This window comes from Leucopleurus acutus, assembly GCF_964270905.1.
Source record: "Leucopleurus acutus genome assembly, chromosome: 15".
Lineage (NCBI taxonomy): Eukaryota > Metazoa > Chordata > Mammalia > Artiodactyla > Delphinidae > Leucopleurus > Leucopleurus acutus.
In genome coordinates, this window is record NC_139157.1 from 79463655 (window position 1) to 79479850 (window position 16196).

The following is a 16196-nucleotide window of genomic DNA, read 5'->3' on the forward strand; positions in this document are numbered from 1 at the left end:
CTTACTGTTTGCCCCTGTGCCCAGCGAACGGGAGAAGTGATACATCTTGTTTCAGCGCAGGATCCGACCCCCTGGGAGGGTCTTTAAAGGGCGTCCTGAGGCCTGTGTGGATGGGGGCGGCAGAGGAGAGTCACGCCCACCTCTCAGGCCCACTGGACTTCGTGGGACGGCCCTGCGCGGCAGCGAGTCACCCACAGGGGCTATGGGGACACTGCCTCGTGCTGGGTGAAGAAACTGCCCTTCCAGCCCCTAATGGCGGCGGTGCTCTGGGCGAGTGCTCAGCGCAGGGCCTGGTGAGGAGGAAACTGCAAGGGGAGACAGCGGGCGCTTCCTGGGGGAGGGGGTGGGTGCAGGCAGGCAGGCGCCCCCAGGTGCGAAAAAGGAGCGCTCCTTTCACGTGGGCCGCGACGGCAGGGGGAGCCCAGAGAGGAGGGGTCTGGCCTGAGGGGAGGATGGGCAGGAGGGGGCCCAGAGCTCTGGGTTCCCATGCTGCCCCGCACTCGGCGCTCTGCACACGGTAACCCGTGAAATCCTCACCGCAGCAAAGGTCAGCACCATCCCCGTCCCCACCTCACGATGAGGAAACGCCACAGAGAGACGATGTGAGTTGCCCCAGGTCGCACAGCGGCACGTTGGGTTTCTTGGACCACCTTCCTTAGCAGCCCTGGGGGGCAGGGGGGCAGGAAAAATTAGCCAGTGAGGCCTTGTCAAGTCAGGCTGCAGCTTCAAGGAAGGATTGGGAGTCTGGGGTTAGCAGGTGCAAACTGTTACCTATAGAATGGATAAACAACAGGTCCTACTGTAGAGCACAGGGAACTATATTCAGTATCCTGTGATAAACCACAGTGGAAAAGAATATGAAAAAGAATATATATATGTGTATAACTGAGTCACTGTGCTGTAAAACAGAAATTAACACAACATTGTAAATCAACTATACTTCAATAAAAAAAAAAATGAACATTAGAAAATAAGATTCTCTGAGTTTTCACCCCAGACCTCATTTATTCATCTGATTCCCTGGAAGGCTGGGTCTGCCCCGGGGGATAAGAGGTCGCGTCCAGGGAGACACAGCAAGGGAATGCGGAGTTTATAGCGCAGGGCTACCAGGAGATGTAAGGAACAGGATACACCCCACAGCTTCTGGGCCAGCTCTCCTCCACATACTGAGTAATCTCCACCGCCTGGTTTCGGTTCTCCTCACAAGGAGAACAGGTTGCACCGTATTCTGATTCATTTCTTGCCAACTGACAGAAAACACAGTTACGTTAAGGAGAGCCACTGTTGCTGAGGATCTCGTTAGGAGCGGCCCTGACCCTAGATGTAGCGATTTTCTGAAAAAATACTGGTGAGAAGCAGGCAAGCTTCGCCCACAAGGTTCCCACAGACCAAGCTGTTTCCCCAGCCGCCCAGGCCTGTACACAGCCCTCGTGTGCTGTCCTGCTGTGCACAGCTGAGAACTTACCCAGCCCTTGTCGTGCGGTGGGAAAACAAATACAAACATCTCTTTTGTATTTAAAAAAATGATTATTCCAAGACCCTTTTATAAACGTAGAGTTGTATTGACTATGACCTTTAAAATTTATTATTTCAAATACATGAGCATGTCTTAATTTTTGCGTGAAAGTTTGCCCAAGACTCGCACTTACGTAGTGTTCCACAGTGCCAAGTGCAAGCCTGAAAGGCAAGCCAGTCAGCCTCTTCAGATATTCCCGGATGTCTGATACTGCGAAGGATTATCCGGGTAGCTGATGGGCTTAGTATTAGTCTGAAAATTTTGATATTGTGCCTGGGAAAATATTTTTCGAACAGTGATAGAAAAATTGGTGTCTTGCCATGTGTTATGGGCTGAATTGTGTCCCCCCACCCCCAATTCATATGTTGAAGCCCCAGGACCTCAGAATGTTACTGGCTTTGGAGATGGGGCCTTCAAAGAGGAGAATAAGTTAATGTGAGATGTTGGCACAGACCCTAACCCACTCTGTTGTCTTTATAAGAAGGGAAATTTGGACATAGACACATACAGAGGAAGGACCACGTGAGGACACAGTGAGAAGGTGGCTGTCTGCAGGCAGAGGAGAGAGGCCTCAGAAGGAACCAGCCCTGTGAACACCTTGATCTTTGACTCTGAGCCTCCAGAACTGTGAGAAAATAAACCTTTGGTGGTTAAGGTTAAACCAGTTGGTGGTATTTTGTTATGGCAGCCCGAGCAAGTGAATTCACCATAATACAGGGGACCCTGGAACAACATGGGTTTCAACTGCTTGAGTCCGTTTATATGTGCATTTTTTTCAATAAATATATTGGAAAATTTGTTGGAGATTTGTGACGATTTGAAAAGACAAACGAACTGTGTAGCTAGAGATGCTGAAAAAATTAAGAAAAAGTGAGATGTGTCATACATAAAACATAGGTAGATACTAGTTGATCTTTACCTAAGCATGAGTGATATTTAATATAAAATTAATAATGTGTTAGTTTTCTTACTGTTTTATGACTTTACTTTCAAAGAATTTCATTACTGTACAGCATGCCTCTCTCTCTCTCATAATGGGAGAAACTGCATATCAGCCTATCATCACTGGGAAGTGTTTTTTTAAAAAATCTAACACTGTTTCAATACTGTATTATGGATGTAACTGTGATACTGTGTGCAGTAAAATTTTTAATAACAATTCATTCATTAGTGTACAAGCTAAGCTACCATGAAGCAATCATACTGCTGCTTCTTCATTATCAGTGCATGAATCGTTATACCTGTAAATAAATATGTACTTCTTTTTCATGTTATCTTTTCATTTTTGATGTCTAGTGTTAGGAACACATATAACATCTATAGTGTTTTGTATCGTATAAGACAATTTTGATGTAGGTACTGATAGATGATTCATCTTGTAAGCATACTTTTGTATCAATAAACAGTACAATACTGTAAATGTATTTTCTCTTCCTTGTGATTTTCTTAATAACATTTTCTTTTCTCTAGCTTAATTTTTGGTAAGAATACAGTATATACTACATATAACATACAAAATATGTGTTAACTGACTGTTTATGTTATCGGGAAGCCTCTGGTCAACAGTAGGCTATTGGTAGTTACGTTTGGGGGAAGTCATAAGTTACATGCAGATTTTCTACTGCATGGAGGGTCGGGGCCCCTAACTCCTGCATTGGTCAAGGGTCAACTGTATAGTTGGAGTTGGGTGTGTAGCATGTTCAAGAGTTTATCAGTTTGCCTGTCAATCTGTTTACTTCCCTGCTAATTTCATCTTTCTATTTAGAAATTAATTTGTATGAGTGGATGAAAAGAAATTTAACATTGTTTGAATTAAATCATTAACAAGATAGATAGAACTCTTGTTAAAAATAAGTTCAATTTTCACCCCCAGAGATGAGTTTGAAAACACATTTTCAACAACTTCACACACTCCAATTAAATAATATTTTGAAAAAAATCTGTGGTAACCCTGGAGGAACTATACAAAACTAAGTATTCTTCTGTCTTTTAAGGCATAGTTTGGAAATATCTAAGAATAGCTGTTGTTCACTACTATAAAAAGTGATGTCATTCATTAAAAAAACAAGTCTCAGTGAATTTGGGTAATAGAATCCAGATGAATTCAGAGAATGACCTTAATCATCTTATTGCCCGAGAATATTTATTCTCAAAAATAACTAGAAAATGTCAGATGCTGAATAAACATTAATAACTGAAAATAAGAATTCCTACTTTGCTCTTGTGAATGTAATCATATTATTTTCCATGCTGTCATCTCATACATATTTTCTGTTACACATTTTAATTTTAATTTGCCTCTTAGGAGAAAACTATTATTATTGTCAGCGCTACTGGAAGACAAAAGACATGTTCAGGTAGTCATATTAAATAATCAAACAACCAAAAGAGAACAAGGAAAATGCCAAAAACAAAGTCGCCATTTTCGAGTTGAGTAATAGATGGTTCGCACTTGCCATCAGTGACATACACAGAAAATCCTGTTTAAGGTGCACTGTGGGTGGTAGGCACGCTCTGGCAAAAGCACTCTAGTCAACTGATGTTCAGTTTGTTATGTAATTAAACTCATGAAAAGGACACTTTTGCATGTGACTTAGGAACTTATACCTGCAAATCCTTTTCAGAAGTGCTAACTGAGGTGGTTGGTCCTTTAATGTTTAGACATTAAGTTCTATCATGAGTCAAAGATTTCCAATTAAGTTATTAACTACTGAGTGTAGCTATTATGTTTTTACAGACTCCAACAATTTTAAATGAAGCTTAGAAGTGATTAAAAAAAAAAAAACGCACCAAGCAGAATCAGGATACAGGGAAGAAAAGCACCCCATCAAGAGTTATGAAGTAGCAAGCAGAAAGCTTCCAAAATCCACAAAAAGGAGAGACGTGTAAATAATAAAGTTCCTGTTAAAAATAAGAAGCAAGAAAGAATTCTGAAGAGCAAGGGAATTCTGCAAGGGACTTTACAAAAACCAGTCAAGTTTCCAGAGGAAGGAATAATAGCAAAGTAAAGCGCAAGCTGCTGCTCGAGCGCTGAGCTGGCAGAATAAACCTATTTCATTTTCCTTTTTGCAGCTCAGGATTCTTTGTGCAGGTTGTGAGGCAAAAGCAGAAAGCTTCGGAAAGTCTTGGGAAAGGACACAAATTGGGTTAAGTATGACTTTTAGGAAACTTAATCTGGTCCCTTAGATAAGGTTTTACTGTACTTGCTGCAAATTAGACCAGGGGTCTCTGCTGGCTGTAAGGAACGGATGGAAAGAATGTTGAGGTCACTTCGGGGCCAGCAATGCCCCATAGAGCTTCCTGCCCTGATGGAAATGTACTATGTCTTCTCTGCCCAACACAGAAGTCACTGGCTATGCGTGACCACCGAGCACTTTAAATGTGGCCGTGCCACTGATGAACTGAACTTTACATTTTATTCCGTTTTAATTAATTCAAATTTGAATTGCCTGGTGTGACCAGTGGCTACAGTGTTGGACGGCGCAGGACAGATCCTTTCCATCCCTTTAACTGAAGGCTGTAGACCTCATTTTACTACGTATCCTTGGGTTTTCTGGGATTAAATATTACCCAAGGCTTCTGGGATCCCCCGGGGGCAGGGCGATCATATCATTGTCCAAACTGGGAGACTCTGAGAAGGACATGGAGTGTCAGTAACAGTCATGATGAGACGAGAGGCCCAGGACACACAGGACGGGACAGGACGCTCCCCCATCCACAGGGCTGTTGCTCGCAGGTTCTAGAGGGAAGTAACTAGGCTTGACTTCACTTCTGTTTAGGTGGCTGCTACAGATAATGTTTAAGTACCTTCTGGGCACACATTTTCATCATATCATGATTTTCTTTGCCCCCGTAAACATTTACCAAAGTCTGTATAACGCACCTCTACTCTCCCAGTGACCCCCGACCACAGAGTACAGCAATGTCTAACAGGATGCTCAGACCAGAAGTACATAATCCATTATACTGATGTCTGAGCTTAGACTGAGTATCTGGGTAGCTAAACTGGGTTGGATATTTTCAGCTTTCCTCAGGCTTTCTGGTAAGAGGCAGGAAAAGCCAAAAAGAGCAGAGGCATTTCTTTGCAGTCGCTCTGCATTCCCTGACAGATACACGTTCTCCCAAAGGGATGACACAGGGCAGGCTGAACAGCAGCAGTTCATTTAGTCCGGATTCTGGATTGTTTGGGAGAGTGGATCCTGGAAATACAAGTTGCTTGGGACCCTCTCAGTTTTCTGCCATCAGCAGAGGAAGTGTATTACAGTCAGACTTTACGATTATATTTCAGCAACCCCCTGCAGAACACACAGGCTTCCCATGGTCAGAAGTCAACCTGCTTTGAAATAGCAAAGACGGACTCTTCTTCGACACGAAATACAGAACATGGATTGAAGTACCAAGACGTACAAATAATTTAAGAAATACAGTTGTATCTATACGCAGAGGTCCTTAAAGCAACAGATTCACTCAACAAGCCAATTCTCATGTAATCTGTCCGGTATGGCCTGGCTTTTCAAATCCCACCCACCTTTTATAACCCATCTCGTGTTGAACACAGTCAAGTTTTGTATTAAAAAAAATACTTCAAAATTTAATAGGCGTGTGGATGAATAGGAAAAGAGAAAGGAATTATTGCGGGAGATTTACCTGCAGGAAAGAGAATTTAGCAACATTGTGATTCAGATTATCAGGGAGAGCTTTTCACCAACCTGATCGCCCGAATGACAGTTTTCAGTGGTGGGGTGAGGTCCTCCACGGACACGTCACACTGGCATCCTTTGTCATCATACACGTCGTCGGTGCCAAGCGCCGTGTCAGCTGCAAGAGAAAAGGGCCAGTTAGGTAGCAGCATAGCGGCAATTTAAAACTTGTGACCGAATTGGTCTTACGTAGGGATGGCGGGGAATTCACAGACTCGGCTTACAAATCAACACGTATAAGGTCGGCCAATTGTTTTTCCCAGTATTATTCTTTCTCCTTCTCCTACAACCTAACCGATTTCACGTGGTTTGACATGACTGCCTTTCTGAGCTGTTTTCCATGGGGAAATGGGGCTGCTGACACACTTTCTTCCCGGTAGAGGTGATGGATTTGTGTCGATTCACTCATGCTCTTTTGCCCAGTTCTTTTGAAACTGACAGCGAGGGTTTAAATAACAGCTGTTTGGAGTTAGGAAAGCAGTGTTTGGACATTTAATGAACTGCCCTGTATATAGAGAGCTTGGAGCCCATGGCACTGACCCCAGTCGTCCCACACCCTGAACGAGTGTGCTAAGCGTTCGGATCCAAGTACACGGACTCCCTGTCGGTTACTGGACATGGGCAGCCCAGGACAGAGCTTGCTGATGACAGCACTGCCAAGGCCGAGGGCAGATTCTCAGACTGGATAAGAAAATCAGTTTCCCGTAAACCGAGCAAAATAACTTTCGGCTTAACGGCAAAGTTTGACAAAAAGGCAGGGTTACAATAAACACCAAATTACTAAGAATTTATAAAATTAATAAGGAATAAGCATATCATTGCAACTTGGTTTTCAGTAACAGAATATTGAAAGCAGGTTAAAATTCCTGTAACGAGGAAAAGGTTAAATAAGTACTGGTAGGTTTATTTAATGGAATATTGAGAATCTGTTAAAAATGATGACTAATGACTGGAAAACTGTCACAATATATTATTAAAGAAACAATCTATATCTGGGATTAAGAATGATTTTATTTTTTCCTGCTTGGCTATATTTTCTAAAATCTCTGCAATGAACATGTATGATCCTGGTAATAAAGTAACAAAAGCGTACTCAGGAGAAAAGAGTTATGTAGCCTCAAATACTACTGGAACCTCTTTATTTATTATTTTTATTTTTTATTTTGGCCGCACAGCTTGCGGGATCTCAGTTCCCTGCCGGAATCCTAACCAGTAGGCCACCTGGGAACTCCCCTATTTGAGCCTCTTTAAATGTTGACGTAACGAAGGGACTAAAACTACTTTCTGTCTCCTGCCCTGATTAGTGATCATCTACTACGTCATAAACGAAGGAGACTTTGCCATGGGCTGTCCTGGTTGGGTTACAGGTCCTGAAACGCTGTAGGAGGCCCGTGCACCGGAGCAGGGCTCACATCCGGGATGCAGTTGGGGCATCGCTCAGTTCAACGATTCACTGTGTGTTTACTCGGTTTATGGTGTGCTGGGAACAGGGGTGGTGTGGGGAAGAGATACAGATGGGTCTTCACAGCTCTCTGTCATGGTCGCTCTGGCCTTCTGACCCCAAGCCTCCTAAGTGGGTTCTCGAGAACCACCAACTCACAATAACAATCATAACAGCAACCACTCGCTGAAATGTGTGCCAGGCGCTTAGACAAAGCTTCTGCACGTACTAGTTTTCTTATTTACAGCAACTGTACAGGTTGGTGATGCTATGCCTGGTTTTTAGACACTGATATCAAGGCTCCGAGAAGGTAAGCATAATAATTAAACAGCATAAAAGTCAGGGTCCTTTTATTGTTGTGAGGTTAGTGGAAAACTTTTTCCGCAGGTAGGTGCTGTCACAATAAGCACAAAAGTAAAGATAGTGAAACTATAATGTTCGCAAGTGGAGCGGGGAACGTCCCAAACGGCGACAAGACAGTTTTCTCCCTGCCCCCGTCCTGCTCCCCAGTAAGACCTTCTGTCTCTCTGTCGCGGTTAGCATTAGGCTGGGCAGAGGATGGGAGACATTGTATCCAAAGCCATTTTATTAGGGACTTTCATTATACCACTTACAACTTGATTATTCAAGGCATAAATCAAGCTCTCAGTCTTTAAAAAAAGTTTTTTCTTTTTGTAAGTTTGGTCAGGGCAAACTAATAGGAAATACATCTTTGCTGCCATGTGTTGAAGCAAGGGCTGAGTTAGAGAATATTCCCCCTTATTCCAAAGCCACAAAAGTGGGGTAAATGCCATCTTTCTGTTTTGTAAATATCTTGAGATGTCCATATTCTTTCCAGTGAGGTTAATGACAATGAAATGTTCTTCTCATGATTCCTAGAGGCTTAAAACCCGCGTGACCTCTGAGGCACCTGGGCGGGGCTGGGCTTCCAGCCAAGGCTGGCTCTGTGCTCTCTGCTCTCCGATCACACTGCTGGCCCTCTGCCCTGGCATTTGCAGAATGTGGGTCATGGGAACAGGGGCTCACGTGAGCACCAATCTGCAAAAACCCAGTCCTGAAGGGCTGCGTGCCAGTGGCGTGCAGTGCTCCCCAAGCCGTGCTCCGTGTGGGCGAGCCTCTGCGTCTGGTGGGCCTGCCCTGTGCGCGCCCCGAATGTGCTGGGAGGAAAGGGAGCTGAAAATACAGCCCTCTGTCTCCCCCAAGCCTCTCTGTCTCCTAGTAATTAGCTGTGTTCAAGATTTGCTTTCAAATACTTTGTTTCCCCAGGTTTTGGAAACTGTATTCCATGGTTTTTGCAAAGAACCACCTGGACCTTACATGATAGAGAGGAAGTAAAGAGAAGATTCTGGAAACTCCTGCTATGTCCAAAGACCGTCTTCCTGTTCCCACTATAAATTTTGCCATCAAGATGCAGGTGTTTTTGAGAAAAATGACAGGTAGTTTCTGGTTCTTTCTCTCTGTCACCTGCTCTTACAGATTAGATTTCTTGACGAAATGATTATAATGGTTTTCAACCTTGGCTGCATGTTAGAATCACACCTCAGTACTCAGGAGGGGCTGGAACCCAGGCCTCAGAGTGTTTATAAAAGCTCCCCAGAGGTGTCCACGTGCAGCCAAGAAGGACCACTGACTGGAAGTGGAAAACAGTGCCCCTGGTTTCCCCCAGTTGGAGCCGACCAGTCTGTGTGTGTGTGTGTGTGACCAGTCTGCCATCGGACTTGGGCTCATCTCCATGTTTCCCCTCGCGTCACCAGTGTATTTCGCACAGCTTGAGACAATATAGGTGCTTCCCAAGACAAAAGGAAATAATCACATCATAAAAAACAGAAAAAGAAATCCCTTACAAGCTGGTGACCTGGGAACAGGTTTCATCATCTTATTGTTCAGCCTGGAGGCCTCGGCTTTCTGAATTCCAGCCACTGTTTTCCACCCCTCAGCCACCTGAGACCCGCTCTGCAGGCCATGACCCTGTTCTCGTTCAACAGAGTCACTACTGTTCTTACACACAAGAGACTCACACGTGCAGAGACAAAAATAAAATCAAACTGTCAAAACCTAGCAGAAAACATCTGTTTGTCTGTGGAGGAAACGGTAATGGCCTGATGTTTGGTCACTAAGAGGAATTATAAAGGAGACAGCTGACTGCTTTGGTCATGAAGACAGAAAATGCTACCACCTGAAATGACCAAATTATAATGCAAAGAAAAGTCCTGATTAGGAAAAAACTGAAAGGTATAAAAAAGCTTAATATTTATAATGTATAAGAAGCTTATTTGAATGGATCACAATCCAAAATATTAATGTATTATACAAATAAGTCAGTCAGGAAAGACCACCAGTAGCAAAAAATGATAGAAAACTTTTCAATCTAACTAGAAATTAAAAAAAAATTAAAATTATTTGAAAGTATGGACTTATACTTATTTAGTAGCAAAAGAATAATAACTAATACTAACAAAATTGAGGTGACTCTGGTATACTTTGACATTGCTAGTGACAATGTAAATCAGAACAAAGTTTTATGGCAAGAAAAAGTTTAAAAAAATTTAAAATTAACAATCTTATAATTTTATACCAGAAAAGTTATCTTTGGAAAATAATTTCAAAAAGAAAATAAAGATAGCTTAATGTAATAATTTTTATTGCATCATTGCTTATTGTAGAGAGATAGTTAATTTCAATGTCCCAAAGTAGGAAACTGTAAATTATAGTATTTGACCATGCTGATGTACTACACAGCTACAAAAACGATAATTATGAACAGTACATGGTAGTATGAAAGTATTTTTAAGTGTTCAGTAAAATTAAAATATGAAACCAAATACTCAAGTTGATTAGAACTATATACCATGATATATAAAAAGAAAAGCAGCTAGAAGTAGAAAACCAGCTAGAAGTGAATATATCAAAATGAAATTAGCTGTATCAGGGCATGAGACTATAGATGATTTACATTACTTTTATTGGGTTGGCCAAAAAGTTCGTTCAGGTTTTTCCATAAGATGTTCCTTAAGGAATTTAAAGATTTTTTTCCATCACAAAAAAATATGTTTTTTGAAATAGAGTATTTGAAAAATAGGAAAACAATTAGAACGAAGAAAATAAAATCTTCCCAAGTTGCGCAACTTAAAGAACTACTGTAATATGTTTCTTATAGTAAAAATGTGAAAGCTACAAGTTCGCAATACATTTTAGGCATTTAAATGGACCACGTAATGATTCTATTCCACTGTGCTACAAGGAACACACATTAAAAAGTCCACTATCAATGGTGGTGATAACTAATTTATTACAACCTGTTATGAAGTATAATTGATTTTCCAATTCTGCTGCTGCTTGTCTGTCAATTACCTTTTCCCCACTATCATTTCCGATACCTTAAATATCATCTTAAATTTACAGTCTCCACTTCAGCCATGTGCTAGTTCAAAGGCATCTCCTTTAATCCAGCTGAGTTTACTATAACTGCCTGGGTCCTGATGCAGCAGCACGATATTATTTTGCTACGTCCTTGTTTGGGGACTTTCCTTCTGTTCTGTGCTGGGTGCTGCTGTGTCCTCAAGACACTAATAAGAAACCCAGAAAAATACTCCAGATAATATATTTTTTGTTCTACACTTTTGCCTTTTCAAATAGCTTTTATTTAACTTTGTTTTTCTCTCATTATGACAGTAATGCATGCTTCTCCTAGAAATTTTGAAAATTCGAATTTTAAATTAAATCATGGAGAATGAGTAAAGGTTTTTGTACTTCTAACACTTGGGCAAATCCTATTAAATTTAGGCCTCTTCCCTTCCAGTATCTTTCTTTGCATCAGCTGATGTTTAACGTCAAAGTCAATTTCTCAACACCGATTAGAAGCTGTACATCTCTGGGTGCCATGCGGGGGACTTTGCTTTGATAGCTCAAAAGCCCTTATTCAGCCTCATCTTATTATATGGCTGTTTCATCTCATGCTCCAGCTACACCGGACGATGAACAGTTCCTCAAGGTGCTGTCTAAGCATTATTACCTTTGGCTACTCTCCCAAGGGCTACACTCTACACATCCCCTTTCCATTTTTTTCTTCCTTTCTTTTTGGCTGGCAATCCGCGGGTGCTGAATTTGCAGTAGACAGATGATTATATGCATAGAGCACCACAAAAGCAAGAGCACCCCAAAATGAGAAGAACATCGGAATCTTTACAACAAATCACCTCCATTTCAGCATGCGTATAACTCTTGCGCCGTGTTGAAAACTAGAATTTTATTTTGCGGTTTAGCAATTCCTGTTGATTTTGAGTTATCCAAAGCCAAGAGCATGAGGGCAGTAGGACAGAGTTCAGAGCCTCAGATCCAGCTTTCCAGACACAAGCCTTTTGAGTCTGTGGCCTCCGGAAAATGCAGCCTAACCCCCAAGACTGACTCAGCCCTGTCCTCCTGTTCTGCATACATATCTCTTATATTTGTTGTTTACAACCCCTCTCCTTGGCAGACAGTGAGCTGCGAGGGCAGGGACCACATCCTTCATCCACGTATCCATCTCCCCTGTATCTCCTCATGCATGGACCTACCACCCCCAGAGCCCTGACGGTGCACGTTTGCTTCGTGAGTGAAGCATTTCCCCTTGACTTCAATAAAGTCTGGAGGTAGGATTTTGGGACTGGATGTAGGACCTTCGTTCATTCAGTCCTTGTGTGTGAGATGGCTTACAAGGATGAGCTGTAATTTAAAATATTACACTGCCAGACTGGAAATGTTGTGCTCATTTCACACAAATGAAGGAGCTGCCGCTCGGAGTGAAAAATGACGTAAGTGGGGCTTTTAAAATGGGGCCAGAGCAGCCACCCCGGAGGAACTGCCTTGCATCCTGTTTTCTGACCCTGTGAACTGGGCCAAACTGCCGACATCCCAAGAAGTCAGCAAGAATGAGAAGACCGTGTTGAAGGGACTGATGAAAATGAACCTCTACCTGGTGACCACTTTGCCGGACTCATCAGTGAAGTGCAAATCCAATAGCTTTACTTATCAGCACCAGTGGACTCTTCTTAAGAGCAACCTGTCTCATCTTCCTCTTACTTGTTTCATTAAAAACCCCGATTCCCTCTCCTGTAATAGGGACACTATTTGTGTTTCTACCCCAATACATGTATCCCAAATTGAAATTCTCTGATCCCAAATAAATGCTTTTGCCTCTTGAATTGGTTTCCTGTTTTATTTTAGGTTGATATCAGTGAGCTTAGATGACCAGCCCAAGATACAGGGTTATTAGGGTACAGCAGTCCTTTGAACACTGAGATCGCGCCTCCCTGTGCACAAATCTCCCCGTGTTCTGCAGAGTAAAAGCTCGAGTCTTCAGAAGGCCTGCAGGGCACTGTGTGCCGCCCCTTCTCCCACCTTCCCCTCTGTTCCCTCCAGGCCCCCCGGCTGCTCTGCGCGCCGTGCACCTCTCTCCCTAGGGCTCCCTCTGGGGATGCTCCCTTCCAGACGGCCTGTGGGCTCCGTAGCAGCTGAGGCCTCTGCTCAGTGTCTGTTCTCCAAGAGAACGACCAGGACTCCCTTACCCAAGGCCAAGAGTGTCATCTTGTTCTCTGATGTATCTCAAGCGCCTGGAACAGATTGCCTGGAACAGGGTAAGCAAACTAGCATTTACTCAGGGAACCAGTCAGGGTGAGTGATACCCGTCCGCTCCATCTCTCTGATTGATCACAAAGTTTAATGCACTAGCTAACCTCTGGATTTGGCCTTATCGTTTTCTCTTTTACTGTTGTTTTTTTTTTTGTTGTTTGTATGTTTTGGTGATCTTTCATGACTAGATACATACTTTGAGATCTTACTGTGGAAAAAAGATCCAATTTTTCCTCAAAGTGTTTAATTTTTATAGGATTTAAAAATAGGATTTCCCCCCAGTGGTCCATGAAAATATTTAAGAGGCAAAATAAGTTTAAAGTAAAAGCATGAATAACTTCTATAGTAGAACTCAGGAAATACTTGCTGAATAAATATGGTACACTGCACTTTACTTTTAGGTTGACACGCAACCTGTAGGTCCACTTTAAATTCTTGAGTCTGTAAGTTTACAATTAGTAAATAAGAGAAGAATTTTAACATCAGTACAAGAGCAGCAGGGCCCTCTACCCACATCCTCCGTATAAATATAAAAGCCCATCCTGACTTACTTTCCTCTTCAGGAACAATGTATACTAATGGAAATGTCAATATATTACAGTGAGATACAGAGTAACTTCATAAATCACTTTTGGATACTCACTCCCCTGTGCGTTTCCAAATGTGACCTTTAATCCAGTGCTTTACCGTGTTAGCACAGCAGGGACAAAGGGTGAGGTTTCAGTCATGTGACCATGGTTCACTCAGTCCTGAATCTTAGAAGGTTTGGAGGAAACAGCTTAAAAGTGAGTTCTCATTAAGAATTAGGAAACCATCTCACTGAATTCTGATAAAAATAAAATATAATGCTATAAGGAAATTTCTGATTCATCTGTGAACATTTTCTCATGAATTTTTTTTTCTAGGCTGTAGAATTAAAGTGCTATAGTACTAGGGAAAAAATTCTGAAAAATAAATATTTGTTTTTATTGAAAAAAAGCCCCAGTATTCATATCTGTGTCCTCTACTGGTTTCAAAATAAAACATCCTTTTGAGTGTTTAAAGCAATATTCTAGATAAAGAGCTACTTTTAATATTTTGAACGGGTAATTGCATTTTCCGGTATATTTTTACCAAAGTAGATGTAAATGTTAGCACAACTGAAGATTATAGATTGATAGAGACTGCATAACTCAGCTGTGCTTGCTGTTTATTTTATTTTTTGGTGTTGTGACATTCTCTATGTGGAGCAGAAAATTTGGGACCCAAAATACAGTTGTGGTACCCATAACAGAAATGAAGAGGTACAATCAAATACACTATCAGGGGAAGTGCAGCTGACCTTTTTTTTTTTTGCCAAAAAAGAGTTAGATCTAGATTATCCTGTGACTACCACATTCTAAAAAAGTGGCTCTATATACCATGAAAACTCCCTCAGCTCCTTAGAAGACTTTCACAGTAAAGAGAAAATACAACTGGCCTTTGACTGGACTTGACAACTTTGCTGTTGGCATGGCCTAGCATCAGTTTCCAAATCTGCCTGACTTTTAGACACAATAAGGAATACACTTGCTGTTGCGATCTAGCGTGCGCGTGCGCGCACACACACACACACACACACATGATAGAAGCTGCCCTGTAGGTTAAGATGGTAGAATGAACATACACATCTAATCCTGATACCTCTGAAAAGCTCACTAAAACTATAGTGATGATACGTTTTAAAAAGACTTAAACACATAAAAGGATAGAACAGGAGGGGAGGCAGCAACAACATAATCTTGAAAGTAGGAAAGCAGCTGGGCAAGTGAGGTAGCCGACTGGCTGGCACCAGAGAGAAAACCCCAAGCCAAGGCTGGGAAAAGCCGAGAAACAACAAAATTCACACTTCAGAGAAGTCAGGGCAGCACTCAGTCCCTGCGGGGTGACTCACTGGAGGGAGGTTGTGTGCACCCTGCCTGCAGCCTTGGGCAGGACTCTGCTCCTTTTCCAGCAGGGTTCTGGCTGGGGGGCTTCGGACGAGGGGTCCTCAGGCATGGGTTCCAAGTGACCATATACAGCTTGAATGCTGAGAACCCACTAGCGCCTGGTCACCATCTCAACAATGGCAGCAGGACCTGTACCTCCAGGTAGGAGTCTGGAGAAGACCTCTCTGGGGGTCTGACCGGCCCAAGAAGAAACAGCTGAAGGTCCTGACCCCAGAGGTTTCACAGGAAACGGCTGACCCAGATCCACCCATGGGGAAGGTCAAGCTGGCCGCCCCCGGCCACATGCTCAGAAGTTCCAGTCACCCTTGTCGGATCCCACACTTCTCTGCGAGGAGACACCCAAAGTTTACTAAATGCCTGAGGAAATCGTCCAGTACAAAGAGATCAAGAGCAACCCAAAACGAAGCAAAAGAAAACACTGTTATTAACATCTTCACAGAGATAAAGCAAGGTCCTACATCCGTGCAGCAAAAACAGGAAGCTAAAATAGAGGGACACAGTAAACAATCACAACGACAATAAAGAACCTTAGAAATGATAGGTTTGGAGGATAAAGTTGGCCAGAACTCCCCAAAAACAGAACAAAAAGACAAAGAGGTAGAAAATGGGAGAAAAAAGAAGAAAGTCAGATGGCCGGTCCCCAAGCCCTGCCTCTAAATAATGAATTTCCATGAGACAACAGAGAAAATGAAGGGAGGAGGTCATTTAAAAAAAAAAAAACACAACAAAACATTCTAGAACAGAAGGTCACAAATTACCAGTTTGAAATGACCCCTTGAGTCCCCACTATAGTAGATAAAAATACATCTGTGCCCAGGAAAATCATTATGAAAATTCACAACACTGGGGACAAAAGTGGATCGTACAAAGTTCCAAACGTAGGACAGGCAACATCACACCGTTGGTTACGTACAAACATCAGGATGGCTTTGGACTTAACAATCCTGAAAACAAGCACACCAGGG

At 42.4% G+C, this 16196-nt stretch overlaps 1 protein-coding gene across 1 annotated transcript in view; it reads right to left on the minus strand.

The window, feature by feature from the left end:
* Nucleotides 1–16196, minus strand: part of KCNQ5 (potassium voltage-gated channel subfamily Q member 5) — a gene marked incomplete at both ends in the record, with an annotated part of 573038 nt that overhangs the window by 15572 nt on the left and 541270 nt on the right. Inside the window, one exon of the mRNA XM_082855769.1 lies at nucleotides 6226–6334. Coding sequence (XP_082711895.1) covers nucleotides 6226–6334 — 109 coding nt within the window. The remainder of the gene's footprint in view (nucleotides 1–6225; nucleotides 6335–16196) is intronic.